Source organism: Botryllus schlosseri, chromosome 5, assembly GCF_051294905.1.
Source record: "Botryllus schlosseri isolate E-star chromosome 5, Bs_hap1, whole genome shotgun sequence".
NCBI classification, from domain to species: domain Eukaryota; kingdom Metazoa; phylum Chordata; class Ascidiacea; order Stolidobranchia; family Styelidae; genus Botryllus; species Botryllus schlosseri.
This window is the reverse complement of record NC_137240.1, coordinates 23,644,974-23,664,245: the sequence shown is the minus strand read 5'-3', so window position 1 is coordinate 23,664,245 and position 19,272 is coordinate 23,644,974. Positions and strand designations below refer to the sequence as shown.

The window sequence follows — 19,272 nt, the reverse complement described above, 5'->3', positions numbered from 1 at the left end:
TTTATGTAGGGGTATTTTCACCGGGCCAGCATGCTGTAAAAGCGTGCATGTAGCTATGTGCAGTGACAAAAAACAGATACCTTTTGATATTACTAAAGGTTTTCCAAATTGCATTACAGACTACATCGCAGTTACAGCATTGGAGAAATAATTGGGGCTGTTAAAAATATTTTTTTCCAATTTTCCGGCTACTTCTTAGAATTGTTAGATTGCCTAAAAAACTTACATTTGGCTCAATTCCGACCGGTAGAAAGCAATGCTCTGGGACAAAATTTTGGATCAATTACGAATAGAGATTTTCGAATTATACTGGCTACCTCATGATATTGTTGTGTAAAAATATGATTCATAGCAAATTTGGCTCAATTCCAACAAGAAGAAGCGAAGTTATCAGAGTAGGATATATTTTGGATATGAAAAAATAGTCGGCTTACCACTAGTATGTAATTATATTATATGAAAGAATTTCTCACTAAAAATACTCCATTAATTTTCAAATCCAAAATTTTGTCTTCTCATATCATTGATTCTACTTTTTAAAATTTAACCAGATTCAGTGTTCTTTTAATGCAACATAACAATTTTATCAAGTAGCCATCAAGTAAAATAAAAAATAACTTATTCTTGAACAGCCTTACTGTACAAACATCACACAACATTAGCCATTCATTATTACTCACGTGCACAATGCACATACCTAATAAAACGTCAAATGGACGGAGGGTATTGTGTGTTTTTACAGACGGCAGATCAAATCAATGATGAGTTACACTTCAAAAATACCAAAGTAGAGAGGAGATTCTCAGATATATTAAAGCGGCGTGGTCTTAGAATAAATCCACATTTACTGAATACACTTTCCACTGCATGGTGCACTAGATGCAGGAATTGACAAGCATTTTTGAACCTCACTGAAGAGCGTTGGATACTCATTCTTTCTAGTCGCCCAAAAATGCAAATAATCATCGCCTTCAAATCTACACATGAGCTCATCAGTCTCTTCCAAGTACTTGGCCATCTGAGTCATTGCATTGGCTCTAATTGAACTTTGCTTCGATTCTTTGCTTGTATAGTTGAAAAGTCTTGAGTACGGTACTTTGATTGCGGAGGATTTATTACCTCTTCACCACTGGATGATTTTGTACAATGCATTGCTACTATGTACCATTGTCTGTTGTTTTTACGGCCGCCTATCTGATATCAGACTAGTGCAACAAAAGCTGTGGTGACAAATAGCGATGTCGGCAGAATTCGTCAGATGCGTTGATCTAGCCGTTACGATTCGCAAATTTCTTCGTCTTCGAGTCATATAAAATAAACCAAGTCAATGACTTGGGTCGAGTCATGCGTAATGACTCGAGTACAAGTCGAGTCAATCCAAATATTGAATCGAGTCGAGTCGAGTCATTTTCCCATTTCAAGAAAATGACTCGAGTCAAGTCGAGTCACAAAAAAATCGTGACTCGAGTCTGACTCGAGTCGAGTCATGACTCGAGTCATTACAACCCTGGATCTCTCTTTAAGCACCAACGGTAATCTGCAAACATGTTTAAGTCCCTGTATCCCTGACATCTTTCTTCCATCTGGCGAAAGTCTTGGTCGAATATCTCTCCTTGTTATTCACTGTAATCACGACATTTGACTGAAAAGTAATCCGAATGAGAAGTCATGAAAGCGCATTTTCACAGACGTCAGGTCTCCCAAAGGGATTGAAAACTTTCGTGCTGCTCTTTGACCTGTGCTTCGTGGTCAGGGTCAGGGCTTCTATGCTTTCCGGGGCAGTTTAAAATGAGTGCTCGAAAAGCTGCCCACGGTCATAAATTGCATTGGTGTATATAAGTACGGTAAATTGAGGAAAACTACCGATGAATGTGCTTCGTCACCGGCCAGTAGATCATCATTACCATCATTGGTTTATTAGCAAATTTTATCAGTTTAATACACCACAAAAATGCGATACAATGAAAAGACAGGAAGATGTCGAAGCGACTTGGAGTAGTCTATGGGATCAGAAGTCAGAGATATCTAGACTAGACTAGACTAGTCTAGATATCCCTGATAGAAGTAAAGAAGATAGTATAGAAAAAGGAAGAATTCTTTTATATTTTGGGAGTGGAGGGAGGGTACACCAGGGTTGTAACCAAGTCACAAGGCTCCGAGTCACAAGTCAATCTCACTTTTATATTTTTGACTCGAGTCAAGTCGAGTCATTTTCAATTCCTACCGAATCAAGTCCGAGTCCAAGTCAGCGAACATGGGATCGAGTCCGAGTCATGGTATTATGACTCGAGTCCGAGTCCAAGTCATTGTGTTGACTGCTCAGTTTCCAGTTAAATCAGGGATGGGCAAACTTTTGAGCTCGCGGGCCGCATTCAACATCTGAATCCATTCGCGGGCCGCACTATATAAAATTGGTATTGTAAACCAAAATTCAATATCGGTATTTTATTATAGTGAGGACATGAAGATAATATATATGCTAATTTAAAACAAAGCAAACATTGCTTTGATGATATAATACACGCGTCAGAAACAGTGGCGAGATTTTATAGGCTGGTTGAACTCAATGACCAATTTTTCAAAACTTTAGAGATGAAAGTCGGTTATCCCGATTCTTAGAACAGGATTGAAATTTAAATCTGGGAGCAGCGATCTGTTCATATAGATTTACTAATTCCACTTTTGGTTCAGTTCCAGGACACACAATGCTGACAGCATCATAACCATGTTAGATTCAAACACGCTTCTACTATTTGCAGACCCTAAGTCTACGCATAGAACGAATCTATAAGCACATCACGAAAATAGTTAAAACTAGAGTGGCCAATCTGAAATCACACTCGTGATCAAAATTATGTCAATCTCGTTTAGGATTTCTGTGATTTTTAGCAGTTGAAACCTTTCAAACTCTGTGGGCCTTGAGATGGTCGCTCCAGAAATTGAACATAAAACTAATATAGGAAGTATTTACCTTGGAACAGTGGTTCTCAAACTTTTTATAACACGCCCCCCTTGTGATGGTGAAAGATTTCGCGCCCCCTTATCGTCATATCACAAAACGCAACCAGGATGCTAGAAAACCTAACGGATAGTTTGATGGCATGGTAGGTTACGACTGTGGATGAGAGATTTTTAGATATGAAATTCAGACTAAATACAGAGCAAGAATTTTTTTTTCAGTATAGCACAGCTTCGCCCCCCATTCACATGCTTTCACGTCCTCAAGGGGGGGCACGCCCACCAGTTTTAGAACCACTGCCTTAGAATTATCATGGGGAAATATACTTAGAAAAAGTTTAATTAGTCCCTGCAATAATTCGATATTTAGTACGCATTTTATCAATATTTTTAATAAGTTTCTTTAGACTCTCGCGGGCCGCACAAAACGGTGTTGCGGGCCGCATGCGGCCCGCGGGCCGTAGTTTGCCCACCCCTGAGTTAAATCCTTCCTAAACCCACTTTTTTTACTCTTTTTGGTGATATTGAATGGTTCGCATTTATAATATATCAATTTTCCTCACTTTTAGCAGTTTCTGGTCGCATTTTCAAGCACCAGTACCAACAAACGAAATTCCAATAGTGTGTTGGCTTCGAAATTACAATAAAATATCGGTATTGGCCGTCTGAATCTCGAGTCAATGACTTGCTTCGAGTCATGCGCAATGACTCGAGTCCAAGTTGAGTCAATACACAGATTGACTCGAGTCGATTCGAGTCATCCGAAAATCGTGACTCGAGTCGGACTCGAGTCAAGTCATGACTCGAGTCATTACAACCCTAGGGTACACTAGGCTACACTATACATTACATGTGCAATCTACATTATACATCCCATGTCCCACGGTAAAACTAATCACGAGTTTCTCGCGGGTGGGCGTCGGCCAGCCAATATTGTCATTAAATACTTTTGTTGCAGAATATTATGCTGTTATTTCGTGACCTCCGGTAAAAATTGTCGCCACTCAAGAGATATTGGTATCGCTCACGCCTGACACAAAAAACTAAAAGATAAACTCCCATTGGTGAGATGCGCATGATCGGAAAGTCCAATTCACACTTATTCACGGGCGCAATATTTCCCTCTGCTACGATTTTGTACTGTAGGACTGCGATTGGACGGACAGGATCATCCGGCGCGATCTTCGGCCAAAGGTTCTATAGGCGGCGGTCTTTCAGGGATCGCACGTCGTGTTGGTTAAAACTTTATTTGCCTTGGTGTGTCTTATTGGCGCCGAAAAGCTATTGCCTGAAGAAAACTTATAAGTTGAATACATCTGCTCAAAAATACGCCACTTTGTGTGAGCTTACGAAAATGACGTGACCCCGTTTGTTCCCGCCCGTGGCTACGCCTATATGTCATTGACCAATGATCATCTCTGGTTTTAAGCATAAGGATCGCAGTTCATTCGCCTCTTTTAATTCACAATCTGGGGAAGCCACTAATTCTAGGGATCGATTTTTTGCGGCTAAAAATACTCGAGGACCATACTGGGCACCGAAACGACCGTGGAGGTGCGGTCTGGTAACCTGGCAGCCACCTCGGCCCGATGCCTGATTTATCAGATCGATATCGGTTGCCAGGCCGAGACCGAGGTAGATGGAAGATTAGGAGACCGTACTCAGTCGTTCCATATGGGCCTCTTACCTGTTCATTACATCGCATTATGTCTTCTGTATCGCATTGTACATTGTGTGTCTGTGTGTATCTTGAGAGGATAAAAATACACCATCTGACGATTATCTCTATATGGATTGTGTGCCTTGTACATCGCATTGTTCATTGTGTGTATGTCTTGGGCATATGAAAATATAATCTGTCGATTATATTAAATATGTTATGATAATGATGAAGAGCCACACAATCCTTTTTTTTATCTGTGAAAGTTGTTTAATTATTTTTCAATATGACTAAATTGAGTCAAAATATTACTATTATTTGTTATAACATATCTTCGTTCAAAATAAGGAAATATCCTAGAACTAAGGATTGGGGACCGTACGGAACGGCAATCATGAACTGACTAATTTTAACCGTGACTTAGGGTGGATTGCACAGATGCCGATTGAAAATTAATCACCGATTGCCTTAATCGGCGATAATTAATTAAAATATCGGCGATAATTTAAGAGTTCAACAGAAAACATCTATGATCCAAGGTGGCGCGGGAAATAAACTTCAGATTACAAAGACTGAGCGGTCATGATTCAGCTATGGCAGTGGCAGAGAAACATGGCCATTTTGGCAAAAGGTCCAGTTAGAAAAGTTGAATAATTGCTTGGCTAGGTTCGTTATACCTCTCTTGAAATGATTTAGGATGATGCAAATGTGATACGGTTTAATAGCTAAATATCGAGTATAGCGGTATTACCGGTAATCGAAATATGTATTTGTTCTGCTGATGGCTGTCGTAGTAACGTTTGTAGTGCTTGAAGGGGAAGACTCAATATTCTTTATTTCATGTTTTTTCTTCAAAAAGGGGTAGTGTGAGTTGAAGGTCTTCACAGGTCAATCAGAGGAGAAATCCTATCTTCATGAAGTTTATGTTTGAAAACGCTGACTCGCTGCTGTTAGTAGGGTAGCCAACGCCAAGCAATGAACATATATAAATATAATAAAGACAATGCACTTTATGTTTGCATTTTGAAGTTCATTTTGTTAAAGAACTGAGTATAAATACCGAGTCCCCAGACTGGAATCGGTGGTTGTTTTCGACAGCATGTTGTGCATGACAAACGAATTTCTCGCGTGATTGGAGAATTTCATCCGTGTTACGGAAATATTTTTCACTCTGATTCAATACTGAATTACTTATTAAACGACACAATGTGCTAAAATAGACCTGGTATATGTGCCGGATTAGCGTTACGCCGTATATTCGCTGTTGCGCAAATGCCACGCTTACTTGCGTTCATTATAAAGCGCAAGCGCCTTATTATGGATTTGGACTCTGGTATCGCTTTGTGACGATAGCATAATTCATTTATCGGCGTGATCAGATATAGCCTAAATGCTCGCGTGCCGTTGCCACCGATTCCACTCTGGCCGAGTCCCTGCATGGAATCGGTGTCCTGTGCTCACACTATCACTACCGTAGGCCTATGTTTTATTTTTTATTATATTTTAATTAATTACTTGAACTTGGAGAATCATCGCTGCTCACCAGCCATATTATGTGAAACGTACCAAGATTCCATTCCACTAGGGCAGAGAACTGAACACTGGGTAATTACGGAGACTGATAGCCAGCCTTGTGTACAGTATTGAGTGAACACTTTGGGTCCGCCAGTTAACTGTAGAAGCGAAGTTATTGCAGTAGAAAAATCTGGATTTGAATAAAACAGTATTTACGGTGGCTAGTTCCTTCATTATTTATTACAAAATCATATACAATTAGAAATGTTTCTAATGCAATAACTTCGCTTCTAGTGGTTGGAATTGGGCCAAATGTGGTGTGCATAATCCCTACTGAGAGCCTAACAATTTTACGGGATAGACATGAAATTTTGAAATTTCATCTTTTATTTTTTTTATATACTAAATTCAAAACTTTCTACTGCAAGAACTTCGCTTCTACTGGCTGGAGTTGAGCCAAATTTGTTCTGCAGTTTTTTTAACAGCCTTACTATACATGTATATTAGGGTTGTCCATAATTTGGAAAATCTTGCAAATCCTCCGTTGTAATGTCTTATTCTATAGATTTTTGATAAAAAACGACATTAGGCCTAAAAGAAGCTCACAAGGAGGCCGTTAAGATTTCGTGCAAAGCGTTTGAAAGTAGCTGCTGAAGAATGGGCGTGCCACCGACCATAGAACGGCGAGAAGACTTGTAATCACGAAACCACGGCTCTTGATTGGCTAATCTGCTATGCTTCAATGACCACAACAGCAGCAGCTTGCTGATTAGGTGATCAAGGAGTCTGCTCCCGGCGGCGATTCTGAAAGCGCATTGTATGTAGGTTGACAGATTATGATTTAGGATTGATTCAGGGTATGTTGAGGTACGAAATACATGATGAACAAACCAAATACATGATGAACAAACCACAGCTGCTTCACAAAAGACGTCTAAAGCATGACCGCTTTACTGTGAAGGAAACCGCCGTAGCCTATATGCCTTGTTTTCAACGAGGGAAAGCATAGGTGCTTACTGCTTATGCAAGTGGCGATGGATTCCTAGTTTCAGAACGGATATATCATTATTGAATACAAATATAAAGCTTAACAACGACACTATAATTTGTGTGATCTTATTGGGCTCAGGTTGTAGTACATAGTTGAAGTTGTGAATGCTCTAGGGATCGGCTGAATCAGACGGTTAGGCCTGGCACTTATCAGATGTTTACAGCAAATTGAATTCACTTGTAACTGTTTTCAAAGTTCCAAATGATGCCGCAGAAACGAGGTGTAAATGTAAGCACACACATACTGTGCTTGATATGATATACAAACTATGCTGGATACTATGCACTATGCAGTATTTTCTGTGCTTACCTTTACATTCCTTTTCTGCGCGTTTATTAAGGACTTTGCCATATCATTGACATATCATATCCAGCATAGTATGTGCTTACTATTACACCGCTTTCCTGCGTCATCATTAAGGACTTTGACAACACTTGCAAGTGAATACAATTTGATGTAAGCATCTGATAAGTGCCAAGCATAACCCGCCGATTCTTAGAGCATTCAAAACTTCAACTATGTACTACCACCTGAGCCCAATAAGATCACACAACTAATAGTGTCGTTGTTAAGCTTTATATTTGTATTCAATAATGATATATCCTTTCTAAAACTAGGAATCCATCGCCACTTGCATAAGCGCCTATGCTTTCCCTCGTTGAAAACAAGGCATATAGGCTGCGGCGGTTTCCTTCACAATAAAGCGGTCATGCTTTGAACGTTTTTGTGAAGCAGCTGTTGTTTGTTCTTCATGTATTTCGTACCTCAACATATCCTGAATCAATCCTAAACCATTATCTGCCAACCTACATGCAATGCGCTTTCACAATCGCCGCCGGTAGCAGACTTCTTGATCACCTAATCAACAAGCTGCTGCTCTCGTGGCCATTGAAGCATAGCCGATTAGCAAATCAAGAGCCGTGATTTCGTGATTACTAGTCTTCACGCCGTTCTATGGTCGGTGGCACGCCCATTCTTAGGCAGCTACTTTCAAACGCTTTGCACGAAATCTTAACGGCCTTCCTGTGAGTTTCTTTTAGGCCCATTGTCGTTTTTTATCAATAATCTATAGAATAAGACATTATTACGGAGGATTTGTAAGATTTTCCAAATTTTGGACAACCCTAATGTATATACCGTATGTATAGTTCCCTAAACTTTTATGTTCAATAAGAGCAGTTGTACGTCTTCGTTGCCTCGGCCTGGCATATCTTAATCAGAAGGAAATGCTAGTGTTGCACTGAGCGAGTCCGAAATATTTAATATATATAATCAGGTCAGGCATAAATTCCTAATTCACCACCAATTCCAATCAGGACTAAGCCTAGAATACTTGGAAATAGCTATATATAATTATATTCTTGAGTAGAAATTCATGACATCGAGTCCCAACGATGTGTATAATTTGCCCACCTCTGTTGTCTATACGTTAAGACTATTGTTTAATAAGCAGTTAACTTGTATCATGTTTGATGTGAATCTTTTAACAACAGTCCTATAGGTATACCTAGTTGATATGCTATTCCAGCAGTCCGGGTGACTGTTTGGCCATTTCTTAATCGAATGCGATGTTGATCACTGATCCTATCAAAGACTTCTACGAGAAGCTCCGCAACAACAGAGTATTATTACTCGTCGCATTAGATGTAGACGCGTTGGCCGCTTGCAAAGTGTTACTGACTCTCTTTCGTTCCGATCATATTCAGTACACGTTGGTACCGGTACAAAATCAAGGAGATGTGGAAAATTCGTTTCAACAGCACAGTGACCAATATCACAATTTTGTGTTTTTAAATTGCGGCGGAAATGTAGACTTGCTGGAAATACTCCAACCACCAGACCACGCGACGATCTACGTTATCGATAGCCATCGTCCAGTAGACCTCGGAAATTTCTATTGCGAGTCGCAGGTTCACTTGTTAATGAAACACAGCTCTGAAGAGCTGTCTGTGATACCAGACTATGACGATCTTTACAAAGATGACGACTCCGATGATTCGCAGTCAGACGATGAAGAGGAGCCCCGAGACAGAAACCGTTTGAATGAGGAAAATCTGGAAAAACGAAGACGGAAGAGACTTTGGGAAGAAAAACGGAAAGAGATCATTTTCGAATATGAAGAGTTTTCGTACTCCGGGACCTCCTCTGCCTTGCTCATGTACGAATTGTCGTGGAAAATGTCAAAAGATACATTAGAGACTCTTTGGTGGGGCATAATCGGGGTAACGGATCAGTTTCAAAACAAAAAAGTAGGCCGAGATAAGTACTTTGCGAGTGTGGTAGAGCTTCAGGGACACATGTCAAGGTTAAACCATAGATATGAGGATGAGGAAAATTTCACTTCTATCGACTGTATGAAGGTTTCTTTCGAATATGATTTGGATTTGGTGTTATATCGTCACTGGTCACTGTTCGAGAGTTTATGTCACTCGCCTTCTACTGCTACAGCATTCAAAGTGTGGACTACAAACGGACTAAAAAAGTTGCATCAGTTTCTAGCGGAAATGGGAATTCCGTTGGCGCAATGCAAGCAGAATTATACATTCATGGATTCCAAGTTACGCGAAAACCTTCAAACTATAGTAGAAGAGTCTGCTGAAAAATACGGACTCGCTAATATCAGGTTGCAGACGTTCACCGCTCAAGTTGGATATATTCACAAATTGTGCGCTAGCGATGTGGTATGTTCCGTCTGTGCTTTACTGCAAAGTGAAAATGTTGCCGACACCAGTGATGGCGTACATGATATCTTTATTGATGCGTTGGACGCATTGTCTCGATTAAATTCAAAATCGCTGATTCGCGGCATCGAAATCGCGAAAGAACAGATGGTTGTTATGAAAAATCATATCAGCTCGTTCATAGAAATCGGTCAGGTTTTGAGCTACGGTCCATTTCTGTATTCGCTGATCCGCGAGGGCGGACCTGATGTCAAGTTTTTAAGCCACCCGATCTATTTGAACTATTTCACCCATCATTTGTTAGATGCTTATGTCAATTCTCTCACCAAATCGAAACGAGAAAGAGCCAAAAAACTACCGTTGGTTTTGTCTGCGCCGTTAGATTCTTCCACGGGCATCTCGATTATGATCGGCGTCCCTCCGTTTGTAGAAGAATCGCAAAAAAATTTGTTTGGACGAGCGTTTTTGTATTCTTCAGAAAAAGGAAATGCTAATACCGCTCACGATTTTTTTGATCCGTGCATCATTACTCTGAAATCTGAAGATATTAGCAAATTATTGGATGGGCTTGTACTGATAATGTCCTGAGATTTGGCAGATACCGTATGGAAGTAATTACGTTCAATAATGATGTTCCAAGATTCCTTGAAAATTGAACACCTGTATTCCAAACATCTCTCAATTTATTCCGCCATTATTGGTGCTTTTTGATTGTTTATGGTTTCCGTGGTTGTCCGCTATGAGGAAAATAGAGACAGCTTATTTATTAACGCTTTTGACTAAGGTTGTACCTCGTAAACCGTATCCAGACCAATATCATTATACTCTCCAAGTTGGACAGTATTTTTTCTTGCTGACTTCACTTCTATCATATGACCGTATCATGCAGAACGGCCCAAATTGAATTCTCCTGTTTCCGTCATTCTATTGTCAACAAATATGCTATAGTATATAAATTGATGTTCTATGTTCATCTTAAATACATTGGTGGCTGAGTATTCTTGGTAGGCGCAATGCATTACTGACATATGTTCTCGATTAAAGCATAATTGTGCATAAATTTTGTTGCAATTTTCGATTTATCCTGTTTCAATTTGGTCTATGAACAATGAACACTTGGTGCATTTCACCTCAAGTTAGTTTCAGTATATATTCATAAGGTGCTGTTTCAGCTATTGCATTCTTTTGTGGGACGAAGCTCCATGCTAAGTCCATTTGTAAAAAGCTTTTCCCCCCAGTTTTTTGAATTGTGTAGTAATTTGTATGCTCTTGTCACATTTGACATGTCAGATTGACTATTTCAACTATTGTTAAAATATTTTCTGTTTTACAAATCCAGATTTATACCATTTGCCTGCAGTTCAACGGGTGTTGAATATAACGTTGAAGCTCCATACTTCACATGACCGTCGAACATGAAAACTTCCCGCTCCTCGTGCAAGCGCGTTGATTGCTCTGACAGATTCAAGTGCTTGAATCTACCTTGTGAAAAACAATACGCCAATATATACTTCGCAAGAAGTGCGGTCTTGCGAGAAAGACTGAAAAGCACCGCCTTGTCCAAATGGGGGTCTTCATATCCAATCACGGAACTTGCAAAGCTGCAAATCGGAGTGAAGTCATGTATAATCGGCACTCTTTTTAAGCATGCTGAGCTCCAACCAAGTATTCTGAAAGAGGTAATTGTTGGCACTCTGTTTAGACTTGTGCCATTCTACTTGGTTGACGCTTAACTAGCCACTGGCTTCTTGAGTAGTTCTTATTGTAGTTGCGGATTAGAACAATAGTTCTAGTTCTAGTTGCGCATTTAAAAAGAATAACACATCTCTAGATTTATTTGGACATGCGGGTCATGCTCGGTGAAAAGCTCACCCTTGACTCATCTGCTCTTGAAATCTTGCTCAGCAGTCAAAGGCCATAAATTTTGCAATTGACAAGCATCTGTTGGATAATCGCGCTTGTACGAAAAGTTATCGAGACGACAGATTTCGTGTCGTTGGCAGGGGCCGTTCACACTTTCATTTGTGTGACTTAGAGTCGACTTTTATCAAAATGCACCAGCCAAGGCTGTGTCAACAAAAAGATAGTAAAAATAGTACATTCAACGCCCTCGTATTCGAAATTCTCGTATTCATGTTGGTGACGTCATGACATATCTTGTGATACGATTGTTGATATACGATGTTCTTTTCCATTCTCTACTAGTTGCTGCCGAAAATAGTCGTGTTCATTTCACTATGACTATGCAATTGTATACAGAAGTTCTGTACCTCCATTTTAAAAATCCTGTTGTTTGTATAAGTTTTACCCTGTTGCCTGCAAAGAGTGAACTTGATTTTTTTGGCCTCTTTCAGGTCAGCGAGGAGCACAATTTGGAAGTCCATCCGTCAAGGGAAAAGTATATTTCCGAAAGCGATCACTTGATTCTGGAAGACACGCTACAGAGAATATCTCTGACCGGAGACATCAACCCTCAACACTTCTACACGGGAACTGTTATTGCGCTAGCTGGAATCCAAGATAAACCTGGTCAATTCCACGTTGAAGACCATGCTTTTGTGGGCTTTTCCGATACAAGTATTCCACCGAGTATAGATTGTGACAAGTAAGTGTCAGATGGTCGCCTACTCTGTTTTTGTTCAATCAATAATTACTGTGCTACTGTCATCTATCTAGTAGAATTTCGTGGAAGTGGTCAGTGTCCTTCATTGGCGGCACTATAGTATAGATCAGGAGCAGGCAACATAGCACGCAACAAGATTTTAAGCGGTCCATAGACAGTTTACTTCTTTCTATTCCGCATTTTCGACCATGAACATTAGCAATAGAAAGCTGCATTCCAATCTAACTTTTAACAGTTTCTGCGTCCAACATGCAGCCAGAGTTTAATGAACTTGTTTCTTATATCAACCACAGATGTCTCGTTGACTTCAACAGATATTGAAGTTACTTTAAGTTAATAAATTCATTGAATACTTTTTTTGGTCACTATGCTATAACCTTGAAATTGACATAAAATACGATATATTCCGTGCATAGGTGGATAGATACGCGAGTAATGTATCGATTCAGGAACCCGGCCCGCTAAGTATTTTGCTTTTCCATATCACGCCCGCCGACTGGAGAAGTAGCCCGTCCCTGGTGTAGATGAGTAATTCAGCATCGATGTAGGTTTGAAAAAGGTGGTGTGAAGATATCGGTTGGATTTAGATCATTACATTGTCTTTATTGATGATTTTGGGCATGATGAAACGACTTCATGATTTGTATTTGGATGGAACGCTCAAGTTGTGATGAAAAGTTTTTCTGTCAAATATTAGAAAATCCATTCATAGTCTGATATTTGGGCCTTGGAAAACTATTTATGGCGATCTCCGAATTTCACGAGCCCTGGTCTTACATTGTTGATTTAACATGTGGAAATTCTGTTTTAAATCCTCTCTAAGACTTCATCCGCCTCATACGCAGATACGTCTTACTGGTTTCTGGTCTTGAGTTTGGTGCAAAAAATGAGAACATTTTTCCGGTACAACTGATGATAGACTACATCACGGGATTCACGGGAAACGAAGTTGATCACGAGTTCAGCGCTTCAATTTCCCATGTGATCATCGCTGGTAAGTTGTTCTCATGATTCAGGAATCTCACCCATATCACAATGTCTGTCATCAACAGACTGACTTAATAACTGACCCCTTTTGCTAAGGCAGTGGCAGAATTCTCCCCCCCCCCCCAATGCATGTACCTTATAATGATCAAAACCAAATGAAAATCAGAATTCATTAATTAAGTGTGGGATTCAGGATCATGTAAATATAATTGTAATTTAATTTAATGTAATTTAATGGCAACAATCAGATTGAATCGCATCACAGAGAAGAGAACCCACACATGAAGATAAGAGGACATAAACCAGAATATTTTAAGCAGGAATAGCTACCCTCCTACTTGGATAACTAGATAGTAGGGATGGTGTGAACCTCTGAAAGGTTCAGGTTCGTGTGAACGCGAACCTTTTTGAGAGGTTCTGTGTGAACGCGAACGTGAACCTCATGACGTCACGTTACTAATTCCAACTCTACATTTCAGTGAGGTGATAGCTTGTATGAATGGCCACATAGTGCCACAATGCTGAAGTACATATTGACGTTTTAAACGTCGCAAAATGCGTCAACTGGGGCAATCAAATGATATAATAATCCCATAAAATCAATATCTTCCGTCGCTTTGCCAACAATTTCGACGAGGACTTGCAAGGGAATATAAGTTACGCCTCAACGGTCTAGGACAGACCGGACATATATGTATTAGGTGTCTGAGTATTGCTAGGTTGATATTGAGCTGAGTGTAAAATGGGTATTTATATAGCTCAGTGATTTTACCCTATTAACAAGTTATACAGCAGTAGCCAACACTCCAATCGCCCGGATTTGGTTTTTATGATACAATAGACATATGAAATCGAGTTGGACCCCATGCTCTTGCTAGATTTTTTACATCAGACAACGGCATCAATTTCATTGATTGATTGAGTAAGCATCATTCGCTGACTACCTATACATGTAGTGTATTTCGCTATTGATGTTGTGTGATTGCGGGTCAAACTCACAGCAGAGAGTTACTAAATATTCACAAACGGAAAGCTGGATATTTCGAGCAAACTTTTGTAACAAAGCAAGCAAAATTTTTGAGATTGCCAGGTGGATGACCGGGTGGTGTTGATTTTTGTATGCTGCCGGCGCCATGCATAGAGTGGTGCGAAGTTGAAATGCAAAGAATTTCCACCGAATAGGTTATATAATGACGCGAAAAATTGTAATCTATGATAAAGGTTCACAGTGCAGAACCTACCAAGGTTCTTTTGTGAACGTGAACCTCTAAATTTCTGAGGTTCACACACAGAACGCGAACGTGAACCTCAAGTTCACACCATCCCTACTAGATAGTTCTAGTAGTTTTATTAGAGCAGAATACCAGTAATATAATTCTAATCTAATTCGTGAAATATTTCTTTGCTCTAATTTTAATTCTAGTCTAATATCTGTTTTCTTGAAAATGCTGTATAGTGCGAAACGAGCCAAGCTTGTGCAGACATATTGCCATTCTCGTTCTTGGTAAATGAACTTTGCTTTCACATGAACATAACTTGATTTTTGTTGCATTTCTTTATAATTCAGAATTAAATTAAATTTCCAAATTTTTGCAAATTTAGCAATTCTAATTCTAATCTAATTAAAAATGCTGTAGCTATCCTATAAATCTAATCTAGCTTTCAATACAACATCCATTGTAATAAATTATTTATCGAACTCGAATACTTTTCGGGTGCTTCTTTTCAAGAGTTGACGGCACACTAAAGGGATTTGAACAGATTTAAAAGCAAAATCAAAAAGGCAAAGTATGATGCAACAACCAAAATCACAGACCATGAAATTCGCATTGTAAGAATGGCAACAATGACCAACTTTGAAGTATACAGATATACAGCAGTACTATAGTAACAGCGCAACTTGTAAATAAACAGTTACTCACACGAAACAAAGCGCACTAATGAGAAATTTGTAAGTTATAGAGAAAATCTTTTTGTCTGCATAAAATAGGCTTGGTCAATTGAATAATGGTAGAGTCCAACACTTTTAAATGAAACGAGGATCTGCCACGCGCAATGACAGTGAACATATTGTCATTATAGTGCTGAGCACAGGCGGGGTTTTCACTTGAATGTTGACCAATTGACGGATCATATGCTTGGTAATCGTCATAGTCATAACAATCTGTTTTGGCAGCTAATTTGCATTGGTGTGTGAGCTCCGTGCGGTCATTGCGCATGTTTTTGAGTGAACACTATAATGACAATATGTTCACTGTTTCTACTGTCAAGCACGTTTGCACATATAATTCTACAAGCATAAGTGAATAAAAGTTGTGTGTTTGTAGGAAATTCTCTGAGCCGCGAGACCCAAGACAAAAATTCTCAAACCAAAGCCAAGTATTTGACGTACAAAGAGGAAGCAAGAACTGTGGTCGCCGCGAAGACGTTCGATCGGCTCCTTGCTCAACTCGTTCCCCAAATCAGCGTGGATGTAATGAGCGGTTAGTAAAGTTTCTGAATTGGCAGTTGCCATTACGGTATATACATCTGAGCAGTAGAGTGCCATTATGTCCATTTAATATCTGGTAGGTATCGCACCATGATAGGTCGATAGCTGATCGTTGATGAAACTATTCCCTCTGTATTCTGTAAGGCTCAACACTGCTACCAAAAAAACATCACTATGAGTGCCATTGCATTCCTGAGATTGTGTCATATGTCAGATGATGTCTTCCCGGACAATATCGAGACGAAAGCACTTTTTAAATGAAATGTCGGTCTCGGCCTTTTGAGGTAATAGAACATCGGCAATTTTTGTGAAGACACAACATGGTGGTAAGGAGTTGGAAATTGTAATATGCGACTCTGATCCGCAGTGAATGTTAGTAAATGCTGCCAAACTGGAAATGTATAAAGAATTTTGTTGTTGTGATTGTGACTTATAGTGACAAGTACATGACTCGCAAACGGCATATCACACCGGACAGTTGAGTTGTAACATTGACTAATTTTGCTATGAAATAGGAGAATAATAAATAGCACAACACTAATGAAATATGCCCAGAGTATAAAAATGTTCTTTCTGGCGGTGGATGAACGACTTTTGCAGCTTCATAATGGTAGATTCGAGAGCCTTTCAATTAAAAAGAGAGTGAACACTGGCAACAACGAAAAACCGATAGCTATAATATTTTTAGGTGCACTTATGGTGTTTTGCATTGACTGACGTTTGCTCCTGTTGAGAGTCTGTCGAAAAGCTTGAAGTAGAATATATTTAGCAATATGAATAGACAGACATAGGCGCTGAACTCTAATTTTCCCTAGGTATGCGGGATCGATGACGTCACAAAGGGCTGACTTCATAGTCCGTCAGAATTGACAAATGAGCAATGAGCCAACTCGCAAGTGTTCAATATCACCTGTCGCTTGTATATGGTGACAAAATTACGATAGTATCAAGCAGGCGCGTAGCCAGCCGGCCGCTTTCTGAATTGATTGAATTCATCTCAAATTTATCAAGGTTGCATCAGTTTATTATGGTTAAGTACATGCGCCAATGCCGATAATACATCGATCGGATCAGCATCCTTGTGTAAGGGACTCGCACGTAATACTCGACACTACTACGACACATCACGCTACTATAATATTACTAGCGAGTCCGACTATGCAGTCAATTAGCGAGCTCGCAATATCCCGCAACATATTCGCCAACACGTGCGCCGACAATCAGGAGATTTCAATCACTCTGAGTATGCCGCATACCCAAAAACATTTCTAGGTATGCGCGGCATACCTAGCATACCTGAGTTCAGCGCCTATGTGAATGGATATTTTTGGCTGCAATATTGAAGTTCTGTACTTCTTCAGCCTACATATTTCATCCGTGTCTCCTTTTTCAGGAAAATACGACCCGTCAAACTATCTCCTGCCGCAGCAGCCTCTCAACGCCTGCACCCTTCCCAAAGCCGGCAGCTACCTCGGCAGCTCCTTGCACACAGTCACCAATCCGTACGAATGCGTCATAGAAGGCGTCAGATTCCTCGGCACTTCAGGGCAGAATATCGACGATATTCGACAATACGGCTCGATAGATGACCCCATCAGACTCATGGAGTATTCTTACAAATGCGGGCATATCGCGCCTACTGCTCCCGATTCGTTGGGATGTTTTCCCTATTACGAAACCGATCCGTTTATTATTCCAAGAGAGCAAGGTCCGAACGTGTATTTTGCCGGGAATCAGCCTGAATACGCATGTAAAACAATAACTGACGATGCCGATAGGTCTGTTGTTCTTGTTAGCGTCCCTACGTTTCATTCAACTCAGACCGCAGTGCTGGTTAATCTTCGAAACATGAAATGTGAGCCGTTGAGTTTCGGCGGTTTGTATATCGGTGATCCTGCGTGATTGTTGATTATAAGTTTCTCTGTGTGAAGAAAAAGCAATACAAAGTTTTCAATCACTGTGTTGTGTGAAGTTACCGTTGATTGGTCTGGGATACTTGCAATATTTTTTTTGGTCAGTCGAGTCATTTTCTTATACATGAAGAATCACTCAACTCGACATGAGTCGCATAGTGTGTGACTCGACCAAGAAAAAACTGGGTAGAAACTGACTTGTATCTGTTTAAATGAATGTGTTGAAAGTAGAGACGTTCAGGTTATAGCCAAATTACAAGTCAATCACAATTCTATGGTTTTGAAGCGAGACAAGTCAAGTCGAGTCAATTTCAATTCATCACCGTGTCAAGTCCAAGTCAGTGCGGGGAGGGTCGAGTCCAAGTCATTGTGTTCACTGTTGAGTTTTGAGTTCAATCCGGTTCAAACCACTTTCAATCCTGCTCGAGTGATATAGAATGGCTCGCATTCGTAATATCGTAATTTTCCTCAGTCTTAACAGTTTCTGACCCTATTTGCCAAGTCCAGGACTGACATACGAAATACCAATAATGTGGTGACTTCACTATTCTTCGAAGTTACACTGAAATTTCTGTCTTGGCTGTCCCAGTCTCTAGTCATAGGTCTTGGTTTGAGTCATGCACAATGACTCGAGTCATTTTACGCATTCGAAAAATGTCTCGAGTCACCAAAAATCGTGAATCGAATCATGACAACCCTGTGAACTTTGTGAATTTACCTAATTCAGTTCGCATGACTCAACCAAGGCAAATCAGGGTAGAAATTTTGTATCCAGGCTTGTACAAATTAAACATTTAGTTAGTTCAAGGGTGGGCAATTATTTTCCTACGCGGGCCAAGTGAGAAGCAGAAAATATGTTGGCGGGCCGAGGAATTCTAGTTGTATTCTCCAGCGTATTGATTTTATTTTTTAATTGAAAGTTTCGCCCTCAGACCAGACCCATCAGAATGTATGTTTTTAACACTACTCCCGAGCGAGATTTCTTATACACTAATTGGCAACGTTTCAGGCGCTAAGCGCGGAATTTTTCCATGTTTCATGATTCAATCGGTCGATAATATTGGTAATTGCATACATATAGCTATATTTTTTAAATCTCTTTCAGCCCTCGTACTCAGTTTTACCGCTAGAGCGGAGTGAGGTGTTGTCATGGAAATAATATTCGAGAGTGCCTGTTGGTATAATTACTTCGACGTTACATGTTATTATTTCGTGACCTCCCGTCTGCTATGTGAAAAGATATTGAAATCACCAAAGCGTACTAAACTAAAAGACGCACACGATTTCCAATGGGTGTTTCTTCACTGGAAAATATTGCCTATGGACAATTGGACATCGTGGTTTTTGGTCAACATGGGAGCAGTCCTTTTGGGCCAAGGCTTTCTCGCTGTCG

General features: G+C 40.0%; 2 protein-coding genes across 2 annotated transcripts; both read left to right on the top strand.

The window, feature by feature from the left end:
- Positions 1–8,655: 8,655 nt before the first annotated feature.
- LOC145439445 (cell division control protein 45 homolog) lies at positions 8,656–11,205 on the top strand. The gene has a single exon (XM_080316927.1). The coding sequence runs from the start codon at positions 8,753–8,755 to the stop codon at positions 10,451–10,453; it is 1,701 nt and encodes a 566-aa protein (XP_080173053.1). The 5' UTR covers positions 8,656–8,752; the 3' UTR covers positions 10,454–11,205.
- On the top strand, positions 11,178–17,924 carry LOC145439446 (DNA polymerase delta subunit 2-like). Its single transcript, XM_080316928.1, has 5 exons — positions 11,178–11,544; positions 12,220–12,470; positions 13,334–13,482; positions 15,803–15,958; positions 17,360–17,924. The coding sequence occupies exons 1-5, from the start codon at positions 11,281–11,283 to the stop codon at positions 17,866–17,868; spliced, it is 1,329 nt and encodes a 442-aa protein (XP_080173054.1). The 5' UTR covers positions 11,178–11,280; the 3' UTR covers positions 17,869–17,924.
- Positions 17,925–19,272: the final 1,348 nt, after the last annotated feature.